The sequence below is a fragment of the Ahaetulla prasina genome, chromosome 1, assembly GCF_028640845.1.
Source record: "Ahaetulla prasina isolate Xishuangbanna chromosome 1, ASM2864084v1, whole genome shotgun sequence".
Classification (NCBI taxonomy): Eukaryota; Metazoa; Chordata; class Lepidosauria; order Squamata; family Colubridae; genus Ahaetulla; species Ahaetulla prasina.
In genome coordinates this window covers 33348002-33370548 of record NC_080539.1, presented here as the reverse complement: position 1 = coordinate 33370548, position 22547 = coordinate 33348002, and the positions used below count along the sequence as shown (strand labels likewise).

General features: G+C 39.9%; 1 protein-coding gene across 8 annotated transcripts in view; it reads right to left on the bottom strand.

Moving 5' to 3' along the window:
* Nucleotides 1–22547, bottom strand: part of NCOA1 (nuclear receptor coactivator 1) — a 323605-nt gene that overhangs the window by 38181 nt on the left and 262877 nt on the right. For 7 of the 8 annotated variants that reach the window (XM_058164792.1, XM_058164789.1, XM_058164787.1 and 4 more), the window contains 6 exons: nt 21836–22013; nt 17844–18023; nt 15505–15600; nt 14084–14224; nt 9480–9627; nt 4061–5402 (listed from right to left, as the gene is read on the bottom strand). In XM_058164792.1, the coding sequence (XP_058020775.1) occupies nt 4061–5402; nt 9480–9627; nt 14084–14224; nt 15505–15600; nt 17844–18023; nt 21836–22013 (2085 nt within the window). The remainder of the gene's footprint in view (nt 1–4060; nt 5403–9479; nt 9628–14083; nt 14225–15504; nt 15601–17843; nt 18024–21835; nt 22014–22547) is intronic. The other variant, XM_058164793.1, reaches the window with a different exon arrangement.

The following is a 22547-nucleotide window of genomic DNA, read 5'->3' as shown; positions in this document are numbered from 1 at the left end:
GGCACCGAATTCACACGATGATTTTGTGAGGCTTACAACATTAAACAATCCAAAATATAAAACCCATACAATCTGCCCCACCCCAGGTAGCAGCAACAAATGCAATCATATCAACCACTTGATTGGCTCTGTGTCAATCTGAGGTCTCCAAGCCTGCAGATAGAACCATTTCTTCAGAGACTTCCAAAGATAACAAGGGGGTTGGTCAAATTAAAATTGGTGCATATTTTTCTAGCAGAATCAGGGCCAAGTCAATATGAGCCATTCAGAAGCCTTCATCTGTCTCTAAACTCTATTCCTACTGAAACCCAACACTATATGCTGATGTTGCTAGACTTTCAAAAATCACATAAAGGTGTAGTTATTTGTCCAGAAATATTGAGTGTTAGGCTGTTCTGTCTAGTTTTGCTGTGGTAGCGTTTATCGGTTTCATAATACCTCAACTTATTTTGACATGTATGCCTTATAAATGAAATGTGTGCTTAGTGATAGTTCTGATAAATGAATTCACAAAGAATATAATAAAGCCCTAATAATTTCAGTTTTTAAAGAAAAAAGCTATTCCAGAGAGGCAATTTAAATATGAGAACTGATGGATTCTCAGATCTAAAGACAGGATTTTGTAGGCATGACCCTTTACAATAAGAAAACCTCATACTGATATCCTGAAAATTCCAGGTAGGGCTGGGAAAAAAACAGCTGACTGCAGGGTGGGGATAATATGGGTTATAAGCAGTGGTGGGATTGAGGTAATTTAACAACCGGTTCTCTGGCCTAATGATTTCTTCCAACAACCAGTTTGCCAAACTGCTCAGAAAGTTAACAACCGGTTCTCTTGAAGTGGTGCGAACTGGCTGAATCCCACCACTGGTTATAAGACTTCCTCCACACTACAGCACTTTCCTAGTTGTACTCTTCCACCCAAGATCTTTTCATTATCTCCAGTCTAGAGGGTAATTTAAACTATCCTGATCATTAGCTTAGAACCTGAGGTCCCTTAAAAATTTTGTGATTTCAGCTACAAATACACATTGGTTTTGCTGTTGGTCATTAGCAGATGTAAATTAAGAATTTCAGGTTCTAATTATTCAATGTATTAGCACCCAATCTGAAAATGTAATATGCTTAATTAAGTCAGCTTATAATTGTTACATAACTTTATTACATTTGTAAAATGAAAGATAAAAACTACTATTTAGAAGAAGAGAGAAGAAAAAAGGAAATAAGAATAAAGTCAAAAGTGCAAAAAAATGTAAAGAAATAACTTCCAATTTCTTTTAAAGCAGTTACAAGTATAAATATAAATTAACTTCTTTATCTATACAGTGTTGCTTACATTTGGTCATAATCTAATTTTTCTAATTATCAAAATTATGTATCATAAATTCATTTTTTTTCTGTTTCATGCAAAAAAAAAAAGTCAATGAGGGATTTCCAATCAGCATTAAACTTAGACAATGTCTAATCTCTAATGAAAGCTGTCAATTTGGCCATCTCAGCAATATCCATCGTTTTTCACCATCCACTCTTCCATGGGGGATTAAAATAAAAATCAGCTCATAAATTAAAACTGTCTTTCTAAAGCAAGCGATTTACTTGATTTTCAGATGGGAGTTATCTGAGAGAGATGAGGAATGCTATCCTATCCTGTAACAGGAGCGGCAATCTTCAATAACTACTCATATTTATAAAACATTATAAAAATCTGGACATTCTTTTGCATTCTTCAGCACCATCTCCTCAAGCGAAACAGAGCCAAATCAAGCAATTTTACACGCTCCAAGCAGCTGAGAACCATGTGCCAAAAATCTCTGAACCTTGGGTAACTCTCAGTTACCAGGGAGCTTGAGTGTTGCCCCAAAATATACTGGCAATGTAAAAATCTGTAGTTACTTATCCTGTCCCTCTAAGATTGCAGTGGAAGCTTTCTTTTGGGGGTCTGCACACGACTAAAGAAGGACCTTGAAATAGGGGAGCTTAGTCTCATTCACTTAAATTCAAGATTCTCCCCTTTCCATTCTTTGCAAAGATTCAAATGCTTCTAAACATTAAAATCCAATCTTTCTTTAGGTATGTATTCAGGCACAATAGGGAAACTACATAGAGAAGATCCTGTCTGCTTAAATTATTCAATTTGTTACAAAAACTACATCTACAATACATGATTATCGTCCACAAGTTTCACTTTAGAAGCCATTTCTGTCTGTAGTATATTGTGTTAAAGCCATTGTCTCCACTGAACCACAACATGTATTGTTTTAATTTTTAACTTGGAACTGAGAGTTTATTTGATAAAAGTCCCCCTCCTCAATCAAAGGTATGGCAGTCATTTCAGCCAGGCCCAAGACAGCATCAAGGTTACTGATTATTTGCAAATTATAATTTGTGTGCAGTCCACAGTTCTGGTCTCTTCATCTGAAACACAACACAAACTAAAGATCGAAGGGTGGGCATGGGAAGAAGAATTCCCAACTATTCACAGTCCCCAACACTGGCATTTAGAGACGCACCTGCCTCTGATAAGGCAGGTAAATAATAAGTCAATAACTCAAGCTATCATGACTTGTAGCCATTTAGAAAAATGTTTTTTCTATTAATTTATTTCCCCTTTACAAACTTACACACTGATGGCTAAGGCTCTGCCTTGTTACCAATATAGTGACTATGTTCCACACTTCACAAACTCGAACCTTCACATTTTGAGCTGCAATAAGTCTTGGGATCTCTAACTCATACTAACTGAAGTGTAAGAAAAGGGGCTTGTGCCGATATGAATGCCCCCAGTCCATCCCCCATCTTGTTAAGTGTGGATAGACAGAGTACATGAACTTCACTCAACTGAAGAAAATCCTGGGATTGTACCAGTAAATATGATCGAAACAGGTGTTGTATGCAGCCAACCCAAAAGGAAGAACATCTGATACTGGCTGGCAAGAATGCTCAGAGATAGAAATCATATTATAGGAGTTAAATTAAGCTATTAAAAAAAAACCTGGAACAAATTTTGATGGGAGAATCTGATTACTGCACTTTTCTTTCAGGAACAGAGAGGTTGACCACACAGCTTTCTCTGGTGTTACTCAATTGCTTTCTTTCTACTTGCATAAGCTAAGAGGCTTTCCCATACAAACTTTCAGCTTCCTACTCAAGAATATATTGCTCCTACTCAACAACTACTTCATTTCAATAGCAGGTAAATCTTTTAAGAATAAGGAAGATCAGTCGGTCCCTCTGTATTCTCATCTTTGCAGTTTCTACAAATTATCCAGGCCTACTAGCACCCATAAGGACAGTCCAAAGACTGATTAAGACACAAATAAACTAAACTACTGTATTCTGATGGGAGAAGCCTTAAGGAAAGTAATAAAAATCTAGAGATTCCTTTCAGAGATAGAATTGCTTAGGAACCGTGGTGGTACATTGGTTAGAATGCAATATTGCAGGCTAATTCTGCTGACTGTCAGGGGTTTGATCCTGACCAGCTAAAGGTTGACTCAGCCTTCCATCCTTCCAAGGTCGGTAAAATGAAGACCCAGATTGTTGGGGGCAATATGTTGACTCCGTAAACCGCTTAGAGAGGGGTGTAAAGCACTGTGAAGCGATATATAAGTCTAAGTGCTATTGCTATTACTACTGTTTATTCTAGCCATTTAAACTCTGGTTTTAAAAACAGATGCTTCCTAAACCATGTTGGAGCTTGCTAGGAAAGTGAGAACATGGTTTCATTTTCCAAACTAAACCTGCAGAGAACTTACGTTCATAATATGGGTGTTACAGACTCTATATTTTTTGTCTGTAGGAGGTCTTTGCCAGAGTTCTGAAATACGTATTACAGTACTATATTCTTCCTCATTTTACAAATATCATTTGGGCCTGACATAATCTATGATTCCTTGCCAAACTGGGTACTTTGGAATATATCAATTTTTCCTCAGAGTTCAGTAAATTGCTGAATTTTAGCCAAGGCGAATCATAAATTAGCAGCAGCAGCAGAAAATAAATCTCATAAGAAATGGAAAACGTACTGTTAACAGAAAAGTAGTTTGAACTAATAGCTCACCTGTCCCTGTGGCTGTAGTTTCACCTCCTCTTGAGTGGAGGGCTTAGGCGGTGGTGCCACAGGTGCATTACAAGGATCCAACTGCTCTGGGTTTTCTTTCACCTTCACATCCTCCAGGCTCAAGGAAGGGTTAGATGCTAGTTCTTTATCATCCTGGTCAAGCAGATAGCGAAGGAGCTGATGGTCCTTTGAATCCTTCTTCTTCATAGCATCTGCCTCCAGCCTGATGTCAGGAGTGCCTGCAACCTGGCTCTGTGGTGTAACAGCAGTAGCTGTTCCACCAGGCATTCCATCTTTCTTATCGTGCTCCATGGACAGGGTGGCAATATCAGAAGGACTGCCCTCCTGGAGGAGCCGATGTAAGATCTTATGCCTCTCTGTGAGCGAACTGTGGGAGGAAGGGCATGCACTGCCCACAGGGTTCCCAGAAGCTGGGGTCCCCGATGCGCCCGTACAAGACAAGGGCTCTTTGCAACTGGTATCTGCATCCACGTGCCGTAACTGCTCTTGGGCTGTGGAAGCCAAGAGCTGGACTAGTTTGTGGCTGGTAGCCTGCAAACACTTGCTGTCACCCTCTGAGAGTCTGTCACTGCCGTGCAGCAAGCTAGAATCCAAGGGCTTGCTGTCATTGGAGCTGTTGTCAGAGTGGCTCATGCTGCAAAGAATGGACGACATCTCCTTGCTGTCTTTTGGCTCTGTTTTCACAGGTGGCATGTTCATTCTGCTGGGGGAGTTCTGATTGCTCAACTGACGCAGGACAGGAGGGGGTGTGGAGTAGCCCACTGGAGGGCTAGGCCCATCAGTCAATCCCTGCATGGAGTTTAATGGGGTGCCTGGATATGGCCTGTTGCTGACAGCACTGCTGCCACCGCAACTGCCCACCATGCCCACTGGGGAGTGTGTGTGGGGCATAGTAGGAGAGAACGGGTTGCTTGGCATTCTGGGCCGATGCACCAGTCCAGGGCTTACTCGATGTCTTGGAGACATAAACTGTGGCGGGGTGACCCCAGGACTGTTCATTGGAGAGCTACTGATGTTCATAGCATGGGTATTGTTCGGAGGACCAGCTTGTCCCTGGCTTAAGGCAAGATTAGCTCCCATCTGGCTTCCAGGTGAACATCCGTAATTGGTTTGGGCGGTAGCAGCATTGCTACTGCCGTGCAGGCTGGATCCTGATGGGTGATTCGTGCTGGCTGTTAACATGCTACCATTGGAGGGAGGGAGAGGCGTTGGCAGGGGTACACCCTGTCCTGGAGAAATGCTGGGGTTCAGTGAGGGACTGACACGGGAAAGAGGCATTGCAGAATTAGTGTTCTCTTGAGGCGACAGGGCACTGTGTTCTCTGGATCAAGAAAAAAAAATGCAGTTGGTGGAAAAAGGAAATACAATTCCCCACACCCATGTCAAAAGAACTCAATTAGTTTATGCTGTGTCCTTTCAGAAGAGGAAGTGCAAAAATGCTATATACCTGAGAAAGATTTTATTCATATACATATATACATACATACATGCAGTGCATGTACACAGACACACACAAAGCATGCATACATAGTGTGTGTGTGTGTGTGTGTGTGTGTTTGTGTGTAAGAAAGAAAAGTAAAGTATTGCTGGCTTCTTTTGAGAGACGAAATAAAAAAAATGGCTACTATTATTATATATGTATTTTTTTTTATGCTTGGGCCTGGCTAACATGAGAAATATTCCAAAAGGGCTCCAATTCAGGAGTCAAAAGCCCAAAATAAACCTCTCACTCATTCATTATCCCTGTTCCTCAAAAAGGGAAGGGAAGCCTTCAAAACATTCAGGTCTCGACTTCTATTCAGGATGGTATCAAAGCCAGAACTATTCTTGGTAGGTTTCATTGACATCCAAGTCCTCTCACCCTGCCAAAACTGTTCATGTCAGCTTTGACTCCCAGCCATAAAATAATGGCCATTCTTTTGAGTTGCAACCTTCCATCCACAAACTGTAGCTCCCTCTCCATTAAATAACATGCATCTGGGTCCTGCACTCCTTCAAATAGCTCCAGGAGTAGTTATTTTTCAAGGATGTAAACTAGCTAGGTCAAATAATTGCATAAAAAGAAATTAGTATATCAAATTAGCAGCATGTGAAGGCAATTAAGAACGTGGAAATGCGCAAATTCATCTTAACAAAATAAAGGAAAATATGTAGCAAGTTGAAAAAGATTGAACTAATGAAGGAACTGGGCAGAAAAATGGCCTGGCAGATCTTAATCCTAGATCCGGAAGGTTTGTGTTATTTTTGTATAAGTTTTTATACAAAACTTGTAATTGTTTGTACTTGTACTTCTACAAGGGTTCTACAGAGTAATAACCTTTCCATGTAAGAACCTGAAAATAAAGCACTAAGAATGAACGCAGGAAATATTTCATGGTTTGGACCTCCTTCTTATGCAATCATTTTGGGGGGGTGGGAGAGGCTGGTGCAGGCACTCCTTTAAGGCAGGCAATGAACCTGAAAACCCCTCCATGGCTGACTAGCAAGCAACAAACAAGCACAAATCACTGTTGAAATTTCATGAATTCAATTGGCTGTTCCTATCAGTGATTATCAGGAAGTCCAATGCCTTTTTCTTTCCTTTGTGATTTTTCTGGGAAAACTGAAAGCAGAGAGTGCAGCAAGATATTCTTGAAACCAGCTTTCTCAGACATTTAACCAGAAGTACCGTGGTGGCTCAGGCTGTAAGATAGCCTGTTATTAAAACACAGCTGCTTGCAATTACTGCAGGCTCGAGTCCCACCAGGCCCAAGGTTGACTCAGCCTTCCATCCTTTATAAGGTAGGTAAAATGAGGACCCAGATTGTTGGGGGGGCAATAAGTTGACTTTGTAAATATACAAATAGAATGAGACTATTGCCTTACACACTGTAAGCCGCCCTGAGTCTTCGGAGAAGGGCGGGATATAAATGTAAATAATAATAATAATAAAGTACAGTCTAGCCAGTCTGTTCCAAATCACACAAACCAGATGTTAATTCCCCCCCCCCCTACAAAATGCATTCAGTGAGATAGGATGCCCACACAGATTTACTGTCCTGCTAACACTGGGCCAAGTCAAGTGTTAAAGAAGGGGTGGTTCTCAGCACAACCTGTTGGCCTGCAGTCTCCAGTGCTGTTGGGGTTGCTGTCTTGGCAGCCAACACTGCCGTCATCTTCGCCTTCTTTCTCCTGCATCTCTCCTCCAGCAGCTGCAATTGTGAGACCTGCCACAGCCTTTTCCGGAATGGGACAACTTGCCACAGCCAATTTGCCATGGCCAACTCTCTTCAGCCAACTCACCATGGCCAACTCACTGCGGGACAACTCGCCATGGGACAATTCAACAATTCAATTTAATTATTTAAAATAATTAAAAAATATATTTTAATTTTTGTCATTCACATTTCATTTTCTCCTCCTTTTTTTGCACCATTTGTTTAATGATTCTAATTCCACAATTTCTTCAATATTAGTGTAGCTTTTTCCCCTCAGCGAGTTTGTTGTGGCGAGTTGGTCATGGCAAGTTGTCCTAGACCAGCCTCTTCTGCAGTAGGAAGAAGCAGTGATCCCACTCTTCCTCTCACAGCACCCCATCTCCAGCTGACACTATCACTGCCACTGCTCATATCCTCAGATCACAGCTCTCTTTTGCCACAGAAAGCCCAGAGACTGCTGCTGCTAGTATCACCACCTCCATTCCGGCCGCTGAGTTTCTTTTTTCAACTTAGGGATGATGAGATAGGAAGAGGACTAGCTGTTGACTAATTTACACAAATACCCCTTTGTGTATCAGTATCCTTACCGTTTCTCTTCTACTTAAAGGGATTCAAAATCACTCTCAAAACTGACAAAAGGCTTGTTCATACACTGCAGCTTCTCAGATAGAGGAGAATTGAAAAAGGTTTCACAGATGTGGCTTCCATAGGTGCGACCACCTATTTTTTTTAGGCTCAGTGTATTCTGACCAGGGGTCTCCAACCTTGGCAACTTTAAGCCTGGAGGACTTCAACTCCCAGAATTCTCCAGCCAGAAAGGCTGGGTGGGAAATTCTGGGAGTTAAAGTCCTCCAGGCTTAAGAACAACCTAGACAAAGGTTGTTCTTTGTAATCATCTAGCTTTAATTATCAAATTTTATAGACATTTATAGATATTCTTATACATAATCATCTTTCTCATGCTTTTCCATATCCTCCCTTGTCTTGTCTGGCTTGGTTTTGCATTCACATGATATTATAGAGGAAAGGAAAGCATAGGCACACAGTATTTTTTCACTGTTGATGTTTGCAAGCCTCCCATGCAGAAACACTCATATCAATGAAAACTAAAAGCATACGTATGTGTGGATATACCAAAGACTGCTTATCAAAAATGAAGCTATGTAGAATAAACACGCTGGAAGTTCTGCTGGCAGGTCTGCCTTACATGCTGCTAGTTTGAAGGTGTTGCACAAGCAGCAACAGCTTGTTTGAACAGGCTATTTCATGACATATTCCTCAATGCATTCGCTTGATATTTGACCAAAGTATGCCCCCTTCCCCCAGCTCCAACGGGAAAGAGAAGTAAACTAAGAAAATATTACTTAAGCCTGAGAGAAGGAGAAGGGAGAGAGAGAGAGAGAGAAGATGCCAAAGAAAGATTCGGCATCTGTTTCTTTCCATTACTCTTTGAAGACATGGCTCTCTTGAGATAATCCTGATTAAGATACCTTTGCCCTGTCCAGTGAAGCTGCTAGCTCATGGCTCCTCTCAAGGGTCAGGCTCAAACCAGCTTCAAGAGGCAGAAAGCCAAAAAAAAAAAAGCTTGCCTTTTCCCCTTCATTTGTACTTCTAACTTCCTTGCAACATACAGAGAAGGCAGCTCAGTCTGCAGATTACATACCCTATTTCCCCAAAAATAAGACCTCCCCTGATAATAAACCCTATTGGGCTTTTGAGCGTATACGCTAAAATAAGCCTCCCCCTGAAAATAAGCCCTCCCAGAAAATATTTAAATGCAGAGCTGGAAATCAGGTAAGATGGCAAGAGGAGCCCCATCTTGCTCCACGCGCCCCAAAATAATAAGACCTCCCCGAAAATAAAGCCAAGCGCTTATTTCGGGGTTCAAAAAATATAAGACAGGGTCTTATTTTCGGGGAAACACGGGTAGCACAAGAACATTTTGCTTCCACCACCTTTTCCACCCTGTGGTAAATATGTTATTTCTTACTAAGGGATATATGAGAGAACTATGACATGCAAAGAGGCGTATCAAGTAGTATAACTTTTAAAAATGCATTCTGTATATATGTTGAACTGTACACTTACACAGGAAGAGACTGAATCCTTCCCAAAGAAGTTTGCTGTCTATGAGAGATGGGTGGAGAGAAAAATAGAGGCAATGGCACACCCAGTGAACCCTGGGAATTTTCAGAACTTACCTTTCAATTATATGAATGCCCATGATGAAGGGGTGCATTTCTGGACTTTGCGGGCAGCAAAGTTTGCACTTGGTATGAGCGCTCAGCACAGTCCCATCACTAAGTGTGAATCGATAAGATGGGCTGAAGGCCGTGCCCCGTGTCATCACTGAGCAGAAACAGAAAAGGAAAGGGGAGGAAAGAAAAGGTATCTTAAGGGTTAGGATGATTTGCCTCCTGGTGTTGCTAGCAATATTTGTGAAGTAGCAGAGGTAGGCAATCAACAAGCGATGTACACACCACATGCCCTTCTGAGGCAACCCCTGGAACACACAAAAACCTTGTCTCAAAAATTCAACAGCAAATTCCCATTTTTGATAGCAATATCATTTAGGTTTTTTAAAAAAAAGAATCATGGTTTTAGCTTTCAATAGAGTCAATATAAAGGGACGTGGTGGCTCAGGGGCTAGGACGTTGAGCTTGTCAATCGAAAGGTCAGTAGCTCGAATCCCTAGTGCTGCCGTGTAAAGGGGTGAGCTCCCGTTACTTGTCTCAGCTTCTGCCAACCTAGCAGTTTCAAAAGCACGTAAAAATGCAAGTAGAAAAAATAGGGACCACCTTGGTGGGAAGGTAACAGTGTTCCGTGCACCTTTGGCATTGAGTCATGCCAGCCACATGACCACTGAGACGTCTTCGGACAGCGCTGGCTCTTCGGCTTTGAAACAGAGATGAGCACCGCCCCCTAGAGTCGGCAACGACTAGCACGTATGTGCGAGGGGAACCTTTACCTTTTTAGAGTCAATATCCCTTTTTTTTTTAACCAAGCACCTTAAACATTGCATGTACCTTCTAAATTGCAGGAGGCAAGTAATGGTGTGCCGGCCTACAGGGTTCTCTTTTAGAGATCCTATCTTGCATAGAATAGTGTGAGCATGCTGGAATACAGATGGCCTTTAGTCACACTTGTGGCATATAATCCATCTGTTAAGCTACTGAAGTTCGCAGATGACACAACAGTGATTGGTCTCATTCGAGACAATGACGAATCCGCATATAGACGAGAGGTCGAACGACTAGCCTTGTGGTGCAACCAAAACAATTTGGAACTGAACACACTCAAAACTGTAGAAATGGTGGTAGACTTTAGGAAAAACCCTTCCATACTTCCACCTCTCACAATACTTGACAACACAGTATCAACAGTAGAAACCTTCAAATTTCTGGGTTCTATCATATCGCAAGATCTCAAATGGACAGCTAACATCAAAAATATCATCAAAAAAAGACAACAAAGACTGTTCTTTCTGCGCCAACTCAGTAAGCTCAAACTGCCCAAGGAGCTGCTGATCCAATTCTACAGAGGAATTATTGAGTCTGTCATTTGCACCTCTATAACTGTCTGGTTCGGTTCTGCAACCCAACAAGAAAAACACAGACTTCAGAGGATAATTAGAACTGCAGGAAAAAAAAAATTGCTACCAGCCTGCCTTCCATTGAGGACCTGTATACTGCATGAATCAAGAAGAGGGCCATGAAAATATTTGCAGATCCCTCGCATCCTGGACATAAACTGTTTCAACTCGTACCCTCAAAACGACGCTATAGAGCACTGCACACCAGAACAACTAGACACAAGAACAGTTTTTTCCCGAAGGCCATCACTCTGCTAAACAAATAATTCCCTCAACACTGTCAGACTATTTACTGAATCTGCACTACTATTAATCGTTTCATAGTTCCCATCACCAATCTCTTTCCACTTATGACTGTATGACTATAACTTGTTGCTGGCAATCCTTATGATTTATATTGATATATTGATCATCAATTGTGTTGTAAATGTTGTACCTTGATGAACGTATCTTTTCTTTTATGTACACTGAGAGCATATGCACCAAGACAAATTCCTTGTGTGTCCAATCACACTTGGCCAATAAAATTCTATTCTATTCTATTCTATTCTATTCTATTCTATTCTATTCTATTCTATTCTATTCTATTCTATTCTATTCTATTCTATTCTATAAAGCCTAAATGTGCCCAGAATGACCAGTACTGTCCTTGCTATTTGCAGGGACTGCTGCATGAGACACAGAGGAATACAAATGCTGATAAAAAGGATCATAAGATGTTTATAAGAGAAGTAAATGTTTGGAGAAAGGAATGAAAATGATTGTGTATAAGAGCATGCTTCCCACTGTGTGTTATACAGAAGTGAAACGTATCAGAAGAAACATAAATATTGAATTCAATAGGAATACGATACTTGCAAGCGTGTAAGAGTATGTGTGGTAAAACAAGAAAGAGGATCAAAGATGAATGAGTGCTCAATGAACATGGTCAGAATACAAAAGGGAGTGACCGATATTGAAATAAATTAAGACTGTTTGGTCATACAAAGAAAAGTAATGAGGAGTCAGTAGTAAATAAATGAAGAATGAATGAGTTGAGGGGAAGGAGAAAACTACAAAAGCCATGGTTTGAAAGAGTTTAGAAGATTCTTTTAAAAAGATATAAAGAACAAAGGCATTTTTCCAAGCAATATATGAATGAAGGGTGGTGTGTCAGGGTAGAAAGGTACGAAGAACAGTAAATAGTTGGGTATAAACAAGATACAATTATGTTTTCTTGTCCTTATCTCATGCTTATTTCATATACTATTTCTCACTTCTTTTATGGGCTCTGCCTAACACTGGTTACCCAAAACAACAACAACAGCAACAACAGTAGGATGGGTATGTACCTATGTATGTATGTATGTATGTATGTATGTATGTATTTATGTATGTATGCAAAAAAAAAATTCAAGCCCTGAAAAGTCTGAAAGCAATGGGCTGAAAAGTCCAACCCTGCCCATTCAATGATCTTGCTGCATCACCAGCATGCAAGCTACAGCCCTCAGAGGCCTAAAAAAAGAAGAAAACGTCCACTTCGCTGTTATGAATTGTAAGATTTTCTTTTCTGCTACATAAAGCTTAACTATAGTTTAGTATTTTATGTGTCCTTATATTACAATTCTGAGCTTGCTGACTTTCAATTCCCATTTTATAAAACGAGGAAATGAAACTGAAGCAGTAAATTTTCAAGTTGAAGAGGAATTTGAACAAAATGCCATAGAATTCTTTATTGGCCAAGTGCGATTGGACACCCAAGGAATTTGTCTCCGGTGTACATTGAGAGCTTATCACCAGAGATAAATTCTTTGTGTGTCCAATCACACTTGGCCAATAAAGATTACTGTTCTGTTCTGTTCTACTCCTCTCACTCTTACTCTATTCTACTCTATTCTATTCACAAGTATCTCTAGAGATAGAGAGGTTTTAATTTTCTCCCTCCAAAATTTCTGACTGCATGGATCTTTAAACAACCTTCACCCATTTTATAAAGTTGTGTGTCCCCCCCACCCACTCCACGTTCACTGTAGCACCAACCCCCTCCCTTTAAAGTTCCACAGCCCTGTTTCAGTGAGAAATCATCAACCATCTCCATCTGAAAGTCCTATGGAAATTAACATGTCAAAAATCTCCTGGGATTTTCATAAACAATTTAATCCTTTTAGCAGAGAAATAATTTTTTCAGCCCCATCTTATAAGGAGATATAGTTTTACTTATCCATGCTTCAAGGATGTTGTAAAATGATAAACATCTTTACACTTTACATTAGCACTTAGGAAAATTACTAATATAAAAGCCAAGAATGTGCATCACCTACTGACATTTTATCTAAAATTTCCTGGGAGGCTCTGCCTGCCCCTTTCTCTTCTGTCAAGCTAATGTTTGAGAATTGTTAGACAGGCTTTCCCCAAAGGAGCTTTACTAGCTGATTGGGAGTCAGAACTTATCTTCCCTGATCTAATTCAGGATTCAAGCTAGCAATCCAATTCTACATAAAAAGATGCAAGTTGCAGAGATTTTGGAATATTTCTGTCCCCTTTGGGACCAAAGAAGCAGCCAAGCTTTGGATAACTTGGCCTGTTTGCTTTAGTTGTCACTTCCTGACAAAAAAGCCCTTGGGTGAGCACACCATCCCAACGCTTGGGTCCAGTGCAGTGGTGGGATTCAATTTTTTTTACTACCGGTTCTGTGGGCGTGGCTTGGTAGGCGTGGCATGGATTGGTGGGTGTGGCTTGGTCAGCGTGGAAGGGGAAGGGGAAGGATACTGTAAAATCTCCATTCCCTCCCCATTCCAGGGGTAGGTTACTGCAAAATCCCCTTTTCCTCCTGATCAGCTGGGACTCAGGAAGCAGAGAATAGATGGGGGCGGGGCCAGTCAGAGGTGGTATTTACTGGTTCTTCGAACTACTCAAAATTTGTGCTACTGGTTCTCCAGAACTGGTCAGAACCTGCTGAATACCACCTCTGGTCCAGTAGTCTTGTAGAACAGATTGCTATAAGAATGTAAAGACAGCTAGTAGTTCAGTAGTTAGTAGTTCAGAGAAAGGTAACTAGTAGTTCAGAGGAACTCTACTTTCCTCTGAATGACCAGCAATCTTTCCAGCCACTACTCAGCCATTTCCTTTGGCAGCATTATGTGCTGCCTTCATTTTTTAACAATTGTATTTTCACTCTGAAAAGTCCTCATCCAACAAACATGAAGGTGTGTTCAAACACAAAAGTCTTCTTACCTTCCTGAAATAGCTGCTTGGCATAAGACGGCTCCCTGCCCTGGGGCTGGAAGAAAGCATAGATGCATTTTCTCACTAAATCCTCCCAGCCAGTCCGGCCTGCTGCTCTCAGGGAACTGGTGTCAATGGAGATGATTTTACCTGTGAAGAGTGGAATGAAAACAAAGACATTAGACCTAGAAATCTAAAGCAGAGCAGTACAAGAATATATTCAATATATATTGTACCTTCTACACCTGTCCATTAGCTGTAAACTGCACTCAGTTCCTCAGTTCCTATTTATGTTTCAACTGTTAATTTTTCATTATTTAAAAATTGTTTAAGCTGCCTTTAATGCTCTGTTTTTAGAAGTTTAGAAGGTACAAAAACGTAAAGAAACATGATAAATAAATGAAACTGCCACTTCTAACCTTGTTTATGACTGCCACTTACATAAATAGGCTTTCTTCTAATAAAACCATAATGTGAACTCTTCAAAGATCTCCTACTCTCGTAAAAGATGTCTATTGCCTCCATTATTTCTAAATTAGTTCTGCAAAACCTTTGAAATGCTATTTTTCTCTCTTACATATATGAAATCGCCAACTATAACTCCTTTAATTCCTGGTCTGCAACTGATGAGTCCAAATAGCAAAATCTACACATGTAGAACTAAACAGGCTTATATTTAACTATTATCACTTAGAGTCCATTTGGGTTGAGGCAGTAGGTAAGTGTCAAAAAATGCTGTTCTTATTTATTTATTAATCAGATTTATACACTGCCCATTTCACTATCTAAGTGACTGACATTCTTGCCTCTCCTACCTTCATAACTCACAATCGTATGCATTACAAGGTGGCAAGGCCGACTTTTACTTAAGTGGATGGAAGAACAGTAGAGATAAAAAATAAATAATGTTAAAATGTTAAAAGTTACTCAGTAACTTTATTTCACATCCATAGAGGGCTGCAGATTTGTCTTTTCCTGTCCCTTGCCCATTTACACTGGCCTCAACTTTTTTAAATGAAACTATGGAGCAAGGATTGGCAACTTAAAGGTTTAGAACCTTTTTTTAGAATATTAGACACATTTTCCCCATAATTTTGAGGCGCTAATAGCTAAAAACAGTAGTATAAACTGCAAAACTGGCTCAACATAGTTTTAAAAAAAAGAATCCCAAGTTCAAGGGGTGGAAAAGCCTGATGTTTTCATTGTTGTTCATCCCCATGTAGCACTTGTCTTCCTCAATAAACGCTGAGCAGAGCCCTAGGCACTAAAAGGAACAACTAAGAGATGTCCGTGGACTCTTCTCTATTTTGGAGACAAGATGGCCAAGCAAGTGGATCTTTCAGTTATACCAAAACTGCAGTCTGATAAAATACCCTATGATTTCCAAAGCCTTGCAGAAGCAATTATCTACTTATTTTTCTGAAAGATACCTGTAGTATCTTGCTTGGTCATGAAAGATTCTGATGTGGTGGGAGCTGTAGATCGAGGTAATCTTCGTGCAATACATATTAGGCAGGACTGCAAATCTGTTGTGAATAGAACCAAAAAAAAAAAAGATTGAAGGTTACTAATTTAAATTCCTATGCCACCTCTTTATTTTTCATTTACTTCTTCCACACTGTCTCCTCCTCCCTTCCCATATTATGCGCGATCAGCAGAGCCTTGCTCCCTCCCTCCGTCTTCTATACATTGTATGTGCAAAGAGGCCATATAAAAGAAGAAGGCCTCTACTAAAGATATCACAGGTTCTCCTTAGGTTTACTTTATAAAAGAGGTTTCTCTAGTTCACACAAAATGGAATGCTCAGACAGTGGTTCAATCTGAGCTTTGGGGTGAGCAAAAAAAGCAAGGCCTGAGCAAATAAACTAGGGAAATTGCAGCATTAGGGAAGAGGACTTGGGGGGAGGGGGAATTAGAGAAGGGATAAGAGAATGCAAGAGAAAGACCTCACAAAAGGGAAACTGATGGGATGGGCTTCTCTCATTTCAGGGATAGGATAAGACTGCAACAACGCAACTGAATTGCTTATCTGTTTTCATTTGATGAAACAGTCCCTCTCCAACCATCGTTTAGGAATCATCAATGGAGCCATGGCTAAACTAAGTCTTTTTTTTTTTCATTTTGCATGAGCAGCAGCATTGTTCTTCACAGTAACAAGATCCTGTAAACCAACACCCCTCTAAAGTGAAACCCTCCAGATGTGTTGGGCTGGAATTCCCACTATCCTGCACAGATATTGGCAGTCTTCACCGGGGAAGTGGGAATGATAGCCCAATATATCACGAGGGTGCCAGCTTGGGAAAGGTTAAAAATTTGCTTGCAAGAGAAAAGGACTGGCATACTCCCATGTGTATGCGTGTGTTCGTTCCACACTGTTTGGGAGAATTAATTTTAAGGCCATTTGGTTCTGGCAACACTGCAAAATAAAAGGCACTTGCGGAAGCCAACAATTATCAGCTCTGGGCAAAGTATGTGCTCATAAACCCCTCTGTGATTTATTTCTTCCAGTCATGATCTCCTGTGAAAGCTGCAATGGATTAATTCAGCTAATGCACTGGAACGAAATGGCCGTTACGGAGGAATAAGCCTGAAGTGTTCTGCTGGAAAATCTTGTTGGCATGATGCATCTGAGGAACAGTGCAGATCAAGATCAAGATCCCAATTCAGAATCCATGTCTGCTAAATTATGCATTTGGAGTCCAGGCAGATACCCACCCAGTGCAATGGTGGGGGATTTCAGTAACCACTATTTATATAGTATGATATATATATATTCCTGGAAACAACTACAGACCACTCAGAGATAATCGGAGGAGACACGTTTGCTACTGGAAAATAATCAAGAGAACCGTCCAGCATCACTGATTAGATAAATGAAGGGTACCATTAACCTACCTCCCTTTCATCTGTTTTAACTTTCAACTGAGATATCACTTTACTCAATTCATTTTGGGGAGAGTGACTTCATCATCAGAGTGCTGCTGTTAAAATTTCAGAATACTAGTTTATTACTGCATTAACATTACAGACATGGGAATATCAAAAATCTGTCAAAACCCACCAAAGAGACAGGACCACTGAATATGCCATATATCTACCTATTCATTCTGACTTTGGCTGATTTCTTTGTAATAAGATACTTAACTTAATCCAGTAACATGAATACAGTGTTGCAGTACTACAGAAACCAAAAAGAATCATGTCTGAACAATGTCAAAGATTTAATAGTCTTAGACCAAACCTCTAATAGCTTTAATGATGGAAATTAGTTTCTTTTGTACTAAGCTCTGAAGGATTATGTTTTAGCATCTTTAGCAAGCTGGTTCAAAGAGTCCTACAATTTTTTTTAATGCAATTGATTACGTCCTGTGCCAGAACTGGACATATGGAAATATTTCTAATTTTCCCAACCCAAAAAGTGATGCAAATGCAACAGACTGTGTGAATGTAAGTAGCAAGAAGGAGTTGGGCTGCGATGGACCTTTTGGAAACCTTTCCTTTCCCATGAGGACTAAATCTACTGATCAGTTGAGTGTGAAATTTGGAAGGTATGTAGTATAGTAAAATCTGTGGGTTTTACATGTTGAATTACAGATATCACAACCTCTCCTCTTAAGTCAGCAGGAAATGTTGCAGACAGTATGGGCTTTCATCCCCTTGCAATGAAAGTCCTTTGGAAGGACAGAAGGAAATCATCTGTGGCTTCCCCCCACCTTTCTGATGCACCATGAACTAGCCCTTTTCCACCTCCAGATCTAGCAGTCTTTACCTTCACCTTCTTCTTTGATCAGTTTTGGCTGAGACACTGTGAAGCACTGCATAACCTCGTAACGCTGGCGGGCCTCTTGGTTCTCTGCACCTGGCTCATCTGGGGGACGGATCAGCATCCTGCAGTTGAAGGTGTGGCTGTTGCGTCGGGTGGATTCTTGGGGCCAAGGGACTCCATTAACTGCAGATGCACATGGGACAGAATAAAGACGCTTCTTGAACGGTTTTGAAAAAGTGAATGTGCAGAAGCCAGAATTTGGAAACTGAGATTACTACAGCTTTGCCCAAATGACAGTAAGTGTAAGAAACTATTATAATAAGTCAAAGCCCCAATATTTCTACTTATTTATGGTATAAATCATATACCATTATTTATACCACTATTACCTATTCTAGATACTCTGACATGCACTTAGATGGCAAGGACCAGGAAGTAAGTGTGGAAAAACCTCTGACCACAGCAAACACTCCTCTTTTGTTCTCTATGCAAAAATTTCTTGTGTCTTTCCTTCCTATGACTACTAGTGCAGCATCTTTATTATTGCAGAGGAAATGCAGTAGATGCCAAGAAGATCCACACACTACTTCTCTTTTCTTCTCAAAGAAGACAAGCCCATCCCCATATTCTCTTTACTCCTTCCACCATCTCTAAGAACATTTATGGCAGATATCAGGAACCATCCACCCCATGACTTATTTCTCCTTCTTTCTCTGATCCTTTATATCCTCCAAAGAGGAAGAATTTAGGGGAATTTTTTTACAGGAGGTGAAAAGTGCAGTGGTAACTCTACTTCTTCTTCCTTGATTGAAAAAAATCCCCATGATTGACCAACAAATGATAATGCATAGCTGGGATTGGGTCTTTCAGAAGTAGAGTTCAAAAATAAATGTGCTAAATCAACACAATCTTAACAGATCTATTTTGCATAAATAATCTCACTCCAAAAATTGAAACTAAAAAAATCAGAGTTTCACCAGGAGGTTCACAGATTGACACTCTTGGGGGTGGGAGAGGAGAAACATGCCTCCAGCCGCAAACATCATTCTTGGTCAAGCTAGACATCACTAAATCCTTTTATTGATTGAAAACATATACATACAAAGGATATATTAGACTCACAGAATGATGGTACTTCTAAAATTTTTCGCTATGGTTACCTCTCATGTTTGCATTCAGCATAGCAGTTTCCTTGGCAACTATATTCACATTTTTTTAAAAAAAATCCATGTTCAGTGTGAATAAGGAACACCTTGCATAATTTTCTCAGAAAGTACTAGAAAAACACAAGTTTTTAATTTGTCTATAGAAAACTGGCTAAGCTGTATGCGAATGTGAGAATGTGTGCTTAATGCAACAGTAACATTTCACAAAACATTGAACTCTATCCATGCATAAGTGTATACTGCAGTAAGCTAAAAATCAATTAAGACCTGATTAAGTGAAATATTGATTTAAACCTACCTTATATTAAATTAGCTTAAGTCAATTTTATATTGACTGAAGCAAATTTGATACCAGCCACACTGAAATCAATATTAAAATGGTCTATGCTAGCATTAGTTTAGCAGAACAGATTTTGAAAATTGCAACACATGTTAAAGGGTGCATCTGATTGTTTACTTAAAATCTAAAGCAAACCCCACCAATTTGACATTTAAACAGCCAGTATGGTGTAGCATTGAAACATTGATAGACCCAATATGAAGTCCCACCTCAGCAATGGAATTTGCCTGGGTGGCTCATTCTCTCACTTCATTTTTGTTGTGAAATAAAATAAAGGGAAACCTCAAATAAACCATCTTGGATTCCTGGATAATGATGGAAAATAAAGCTTAAAAATTTTAAAGTTAATAGATGAAGGTAAATAATCTTTAAATCCTGCAGCACTGTGCAGTGTAATAAAGAATGGTACAAGTAAGATCCATCTTGGGCATCCTCTTCCCCAGTAAAATGTAATTGGTATTTATGATTGTGCACATGCAGGTATGACAATTATTAGATGATGCATGTAAACATGAGCCAAAAAAAATGTCCATCTCTGACTAAGATCTTATCCAACTGCATGGACAGGCAAGGATCTGAGATTGCAGGATCCTCACAGTGAGATCCTCTCACTGTGAAATTCAACCAAAAAAGAAAAGTAGCTATAGAAAGAAAAAAAGAGAGCAGAACACTAAAATACATTTATAATTTCAAAAGGATTCTCCTTCAAGGACTATTTTGTCTTTCAAATGACAAAGAAAAGTATCATACAAATTTTCACTTTTGCACATCCCTGCTGAGTATTAGCCCTTTTTGGCAACACTCTTCTAGATAGGGGACCCTTTTAGATTTTGAACTTATTGCATTTGACACTTGTTTCAACTATCATTAAGGTTGCACAGGCAGGTCTATTAAATTTGGGTCAGTGACCATACACATATACATGTATGTGCTTCATAGATGCACAAATGCAAGTATATATGCATGATCAAGTAGGACTATATCAAGTGAAGGGTTCCAGATTATAAGACAAGAAATCTGTATTGCTACTTTATTCTCATTTTCTACCTATATTTTGAACCTTCAAAGAAGTCCTGCAGAGTGGGTAATACAGTAAGAGCTGGGAATTTCTCTCTCTCTGGCTTTCTGCATTCATATAAAATCATTGCTGACCTTCACTTGTTTTCCATAAAGTGTTCAGTGTATTATTGATGGTTTCTCTTTCCCTCCATGGAACTGTAACATGTACCTCTGCAGTTTCAGCAAACTCTTGCATTGACCCAATAAGACAGTTGTAAGAACTATGAGAGTTTACTGAATTAGTGACTTGTCAACTAATAAAGCTTTAGCTAATAGGCCATAACTTTGATAAACAGAACCTTGTTAAGCAAGAGGGGTTTTATCATCAAGTTGATTAAACAGCAGCAAGCAGTTGACCTTCTCTGAACAAAACATTGATTTGTAAGCAGCCAGTAACCTCTCTGACTGAATCAGGCTATGTACTCAATGTGCCACATTAATGACGAGCTGACCAAAGAGCATCTTTGTGCCTCCAGTCACTGGTTTAGTCTGCTGGCTAAGCTGACACTCAGTAAGTAAGCATTTCACATTTTTAGCTCTCTAGCTTTCAGACTGGCAAAAAAATGGTTTCTGGTTGAGTAGTCAACTGAAGTTCTTACTGAGAATTACATAATGATGCTTGTGAGTGAGCATATTATTCAAAAATCAGCTTAAATGCAGAATGAATGATATGCATTTGGAATGGCATGTCACCGGCAAAATTAAATTGGATCTTGTTTGCAAAACAGAGCTGCTTCCTAATCTCCTAACCACCTGCTAGTGCTCATGAGTGCAGCTTGCATCTACTCAACTCAACTGCACATTCTGAGAAACATTCAACATATTAAGCTGAAATCAAACACTTAAAATGTATTATATGAAGTAGCTTTATGAATCTGATGTGCAAAGAAAAGAATAACACAGTCATTTTGTTTTAGGCCATCTATTATCACTTCTTTAAGCTAAAAAAACCTCAACTTATTGTTTTTCTTCACAAATATTACCAAAGAATATCAATTAGAACTCAAGATAAAGAAGCAGATTTAGGAGACCTGGAATTTTCATCAGTTACCTTTTTACATCATGATATTTTTAATATATCCTTATATTTTTAAATGTATATAAAATGTTTTAGGTTAACTATTGTGGTCTTAGAGAGCCTTACTTTTCTCGGCACACTTACTTCATGTACTATCTAGAATAGGGGTGTCCAAACTTGGCAACTTTAAGACTTGTGGACTTCAACTCCCAGAATTCCTTTGCTGGCTGAGGAATTCTGTGAGTTGAAGTCCACAGGTCTTAAATTGCCAAGTTTGGATACCCCTGATCTAGAAAAGTTGTCCTTAGTATCCTGACATGAATTTATATTGAAATTATATGAATGCATTTCGTTGATGCAGCAGCAGCTTTGCAAAGAGAATGAGAAAGGCCAAGAAAGACACACTGCTCACCTAGTGACTTAGGCAGCAAATTCTTGACAAATTCAGCATGATCTCCCACATGCAAGATACTGTAGACACTGGTGTTCATAAGCTCTTCTTGGTTATAGCCTAAGTAGCTGGTCACATTCTCAGACACAAACACAATCCGTCCTTCACGATTGACAACAAAGAAAAAGCCATCCAGTGCCTGCAGGGGCCAAAACAATGACAGAGGGCATTAAGAAAGGTGTTTCTATCTTTACATGTCTTTAGAACAACACAGAACTGACAATTGTGGTTATGGATGATCAGGGCACCATCGTGGGTAAAGTATCAGAAATATACAAGTAACAATGATACTTGTAGGCCCCAGCAGTCATGCTTAATACATATAATCAACTTATAAAAAATACTGGTCTCTACTCCTATACGGGACCGCCTGCTGTTTCCACATGCCTCCCACCGACCCGTACGCTCTCACAGAGAGGGTCTTCTCAGGGTGCCGTCCGCCAAGCAGTGTCGGCTGGCGGCCCCCAGGGGAAGGTCCTTCTCTGTGGGAGCACCTACTCTCTGGAACGAACTTCCCCCCGGTTTACGCCAATTGCCTGACCTTCGGACCTTCCGCCGGGAACTGAAAACTTATTTATTTATACAAGCAGGACTGGCCTGACTTTTTAAATTCTAAATTTAAATTTTAAACTTTTAATGGTAATTTTATTGGGTATTTTTATGGTCAATCGAC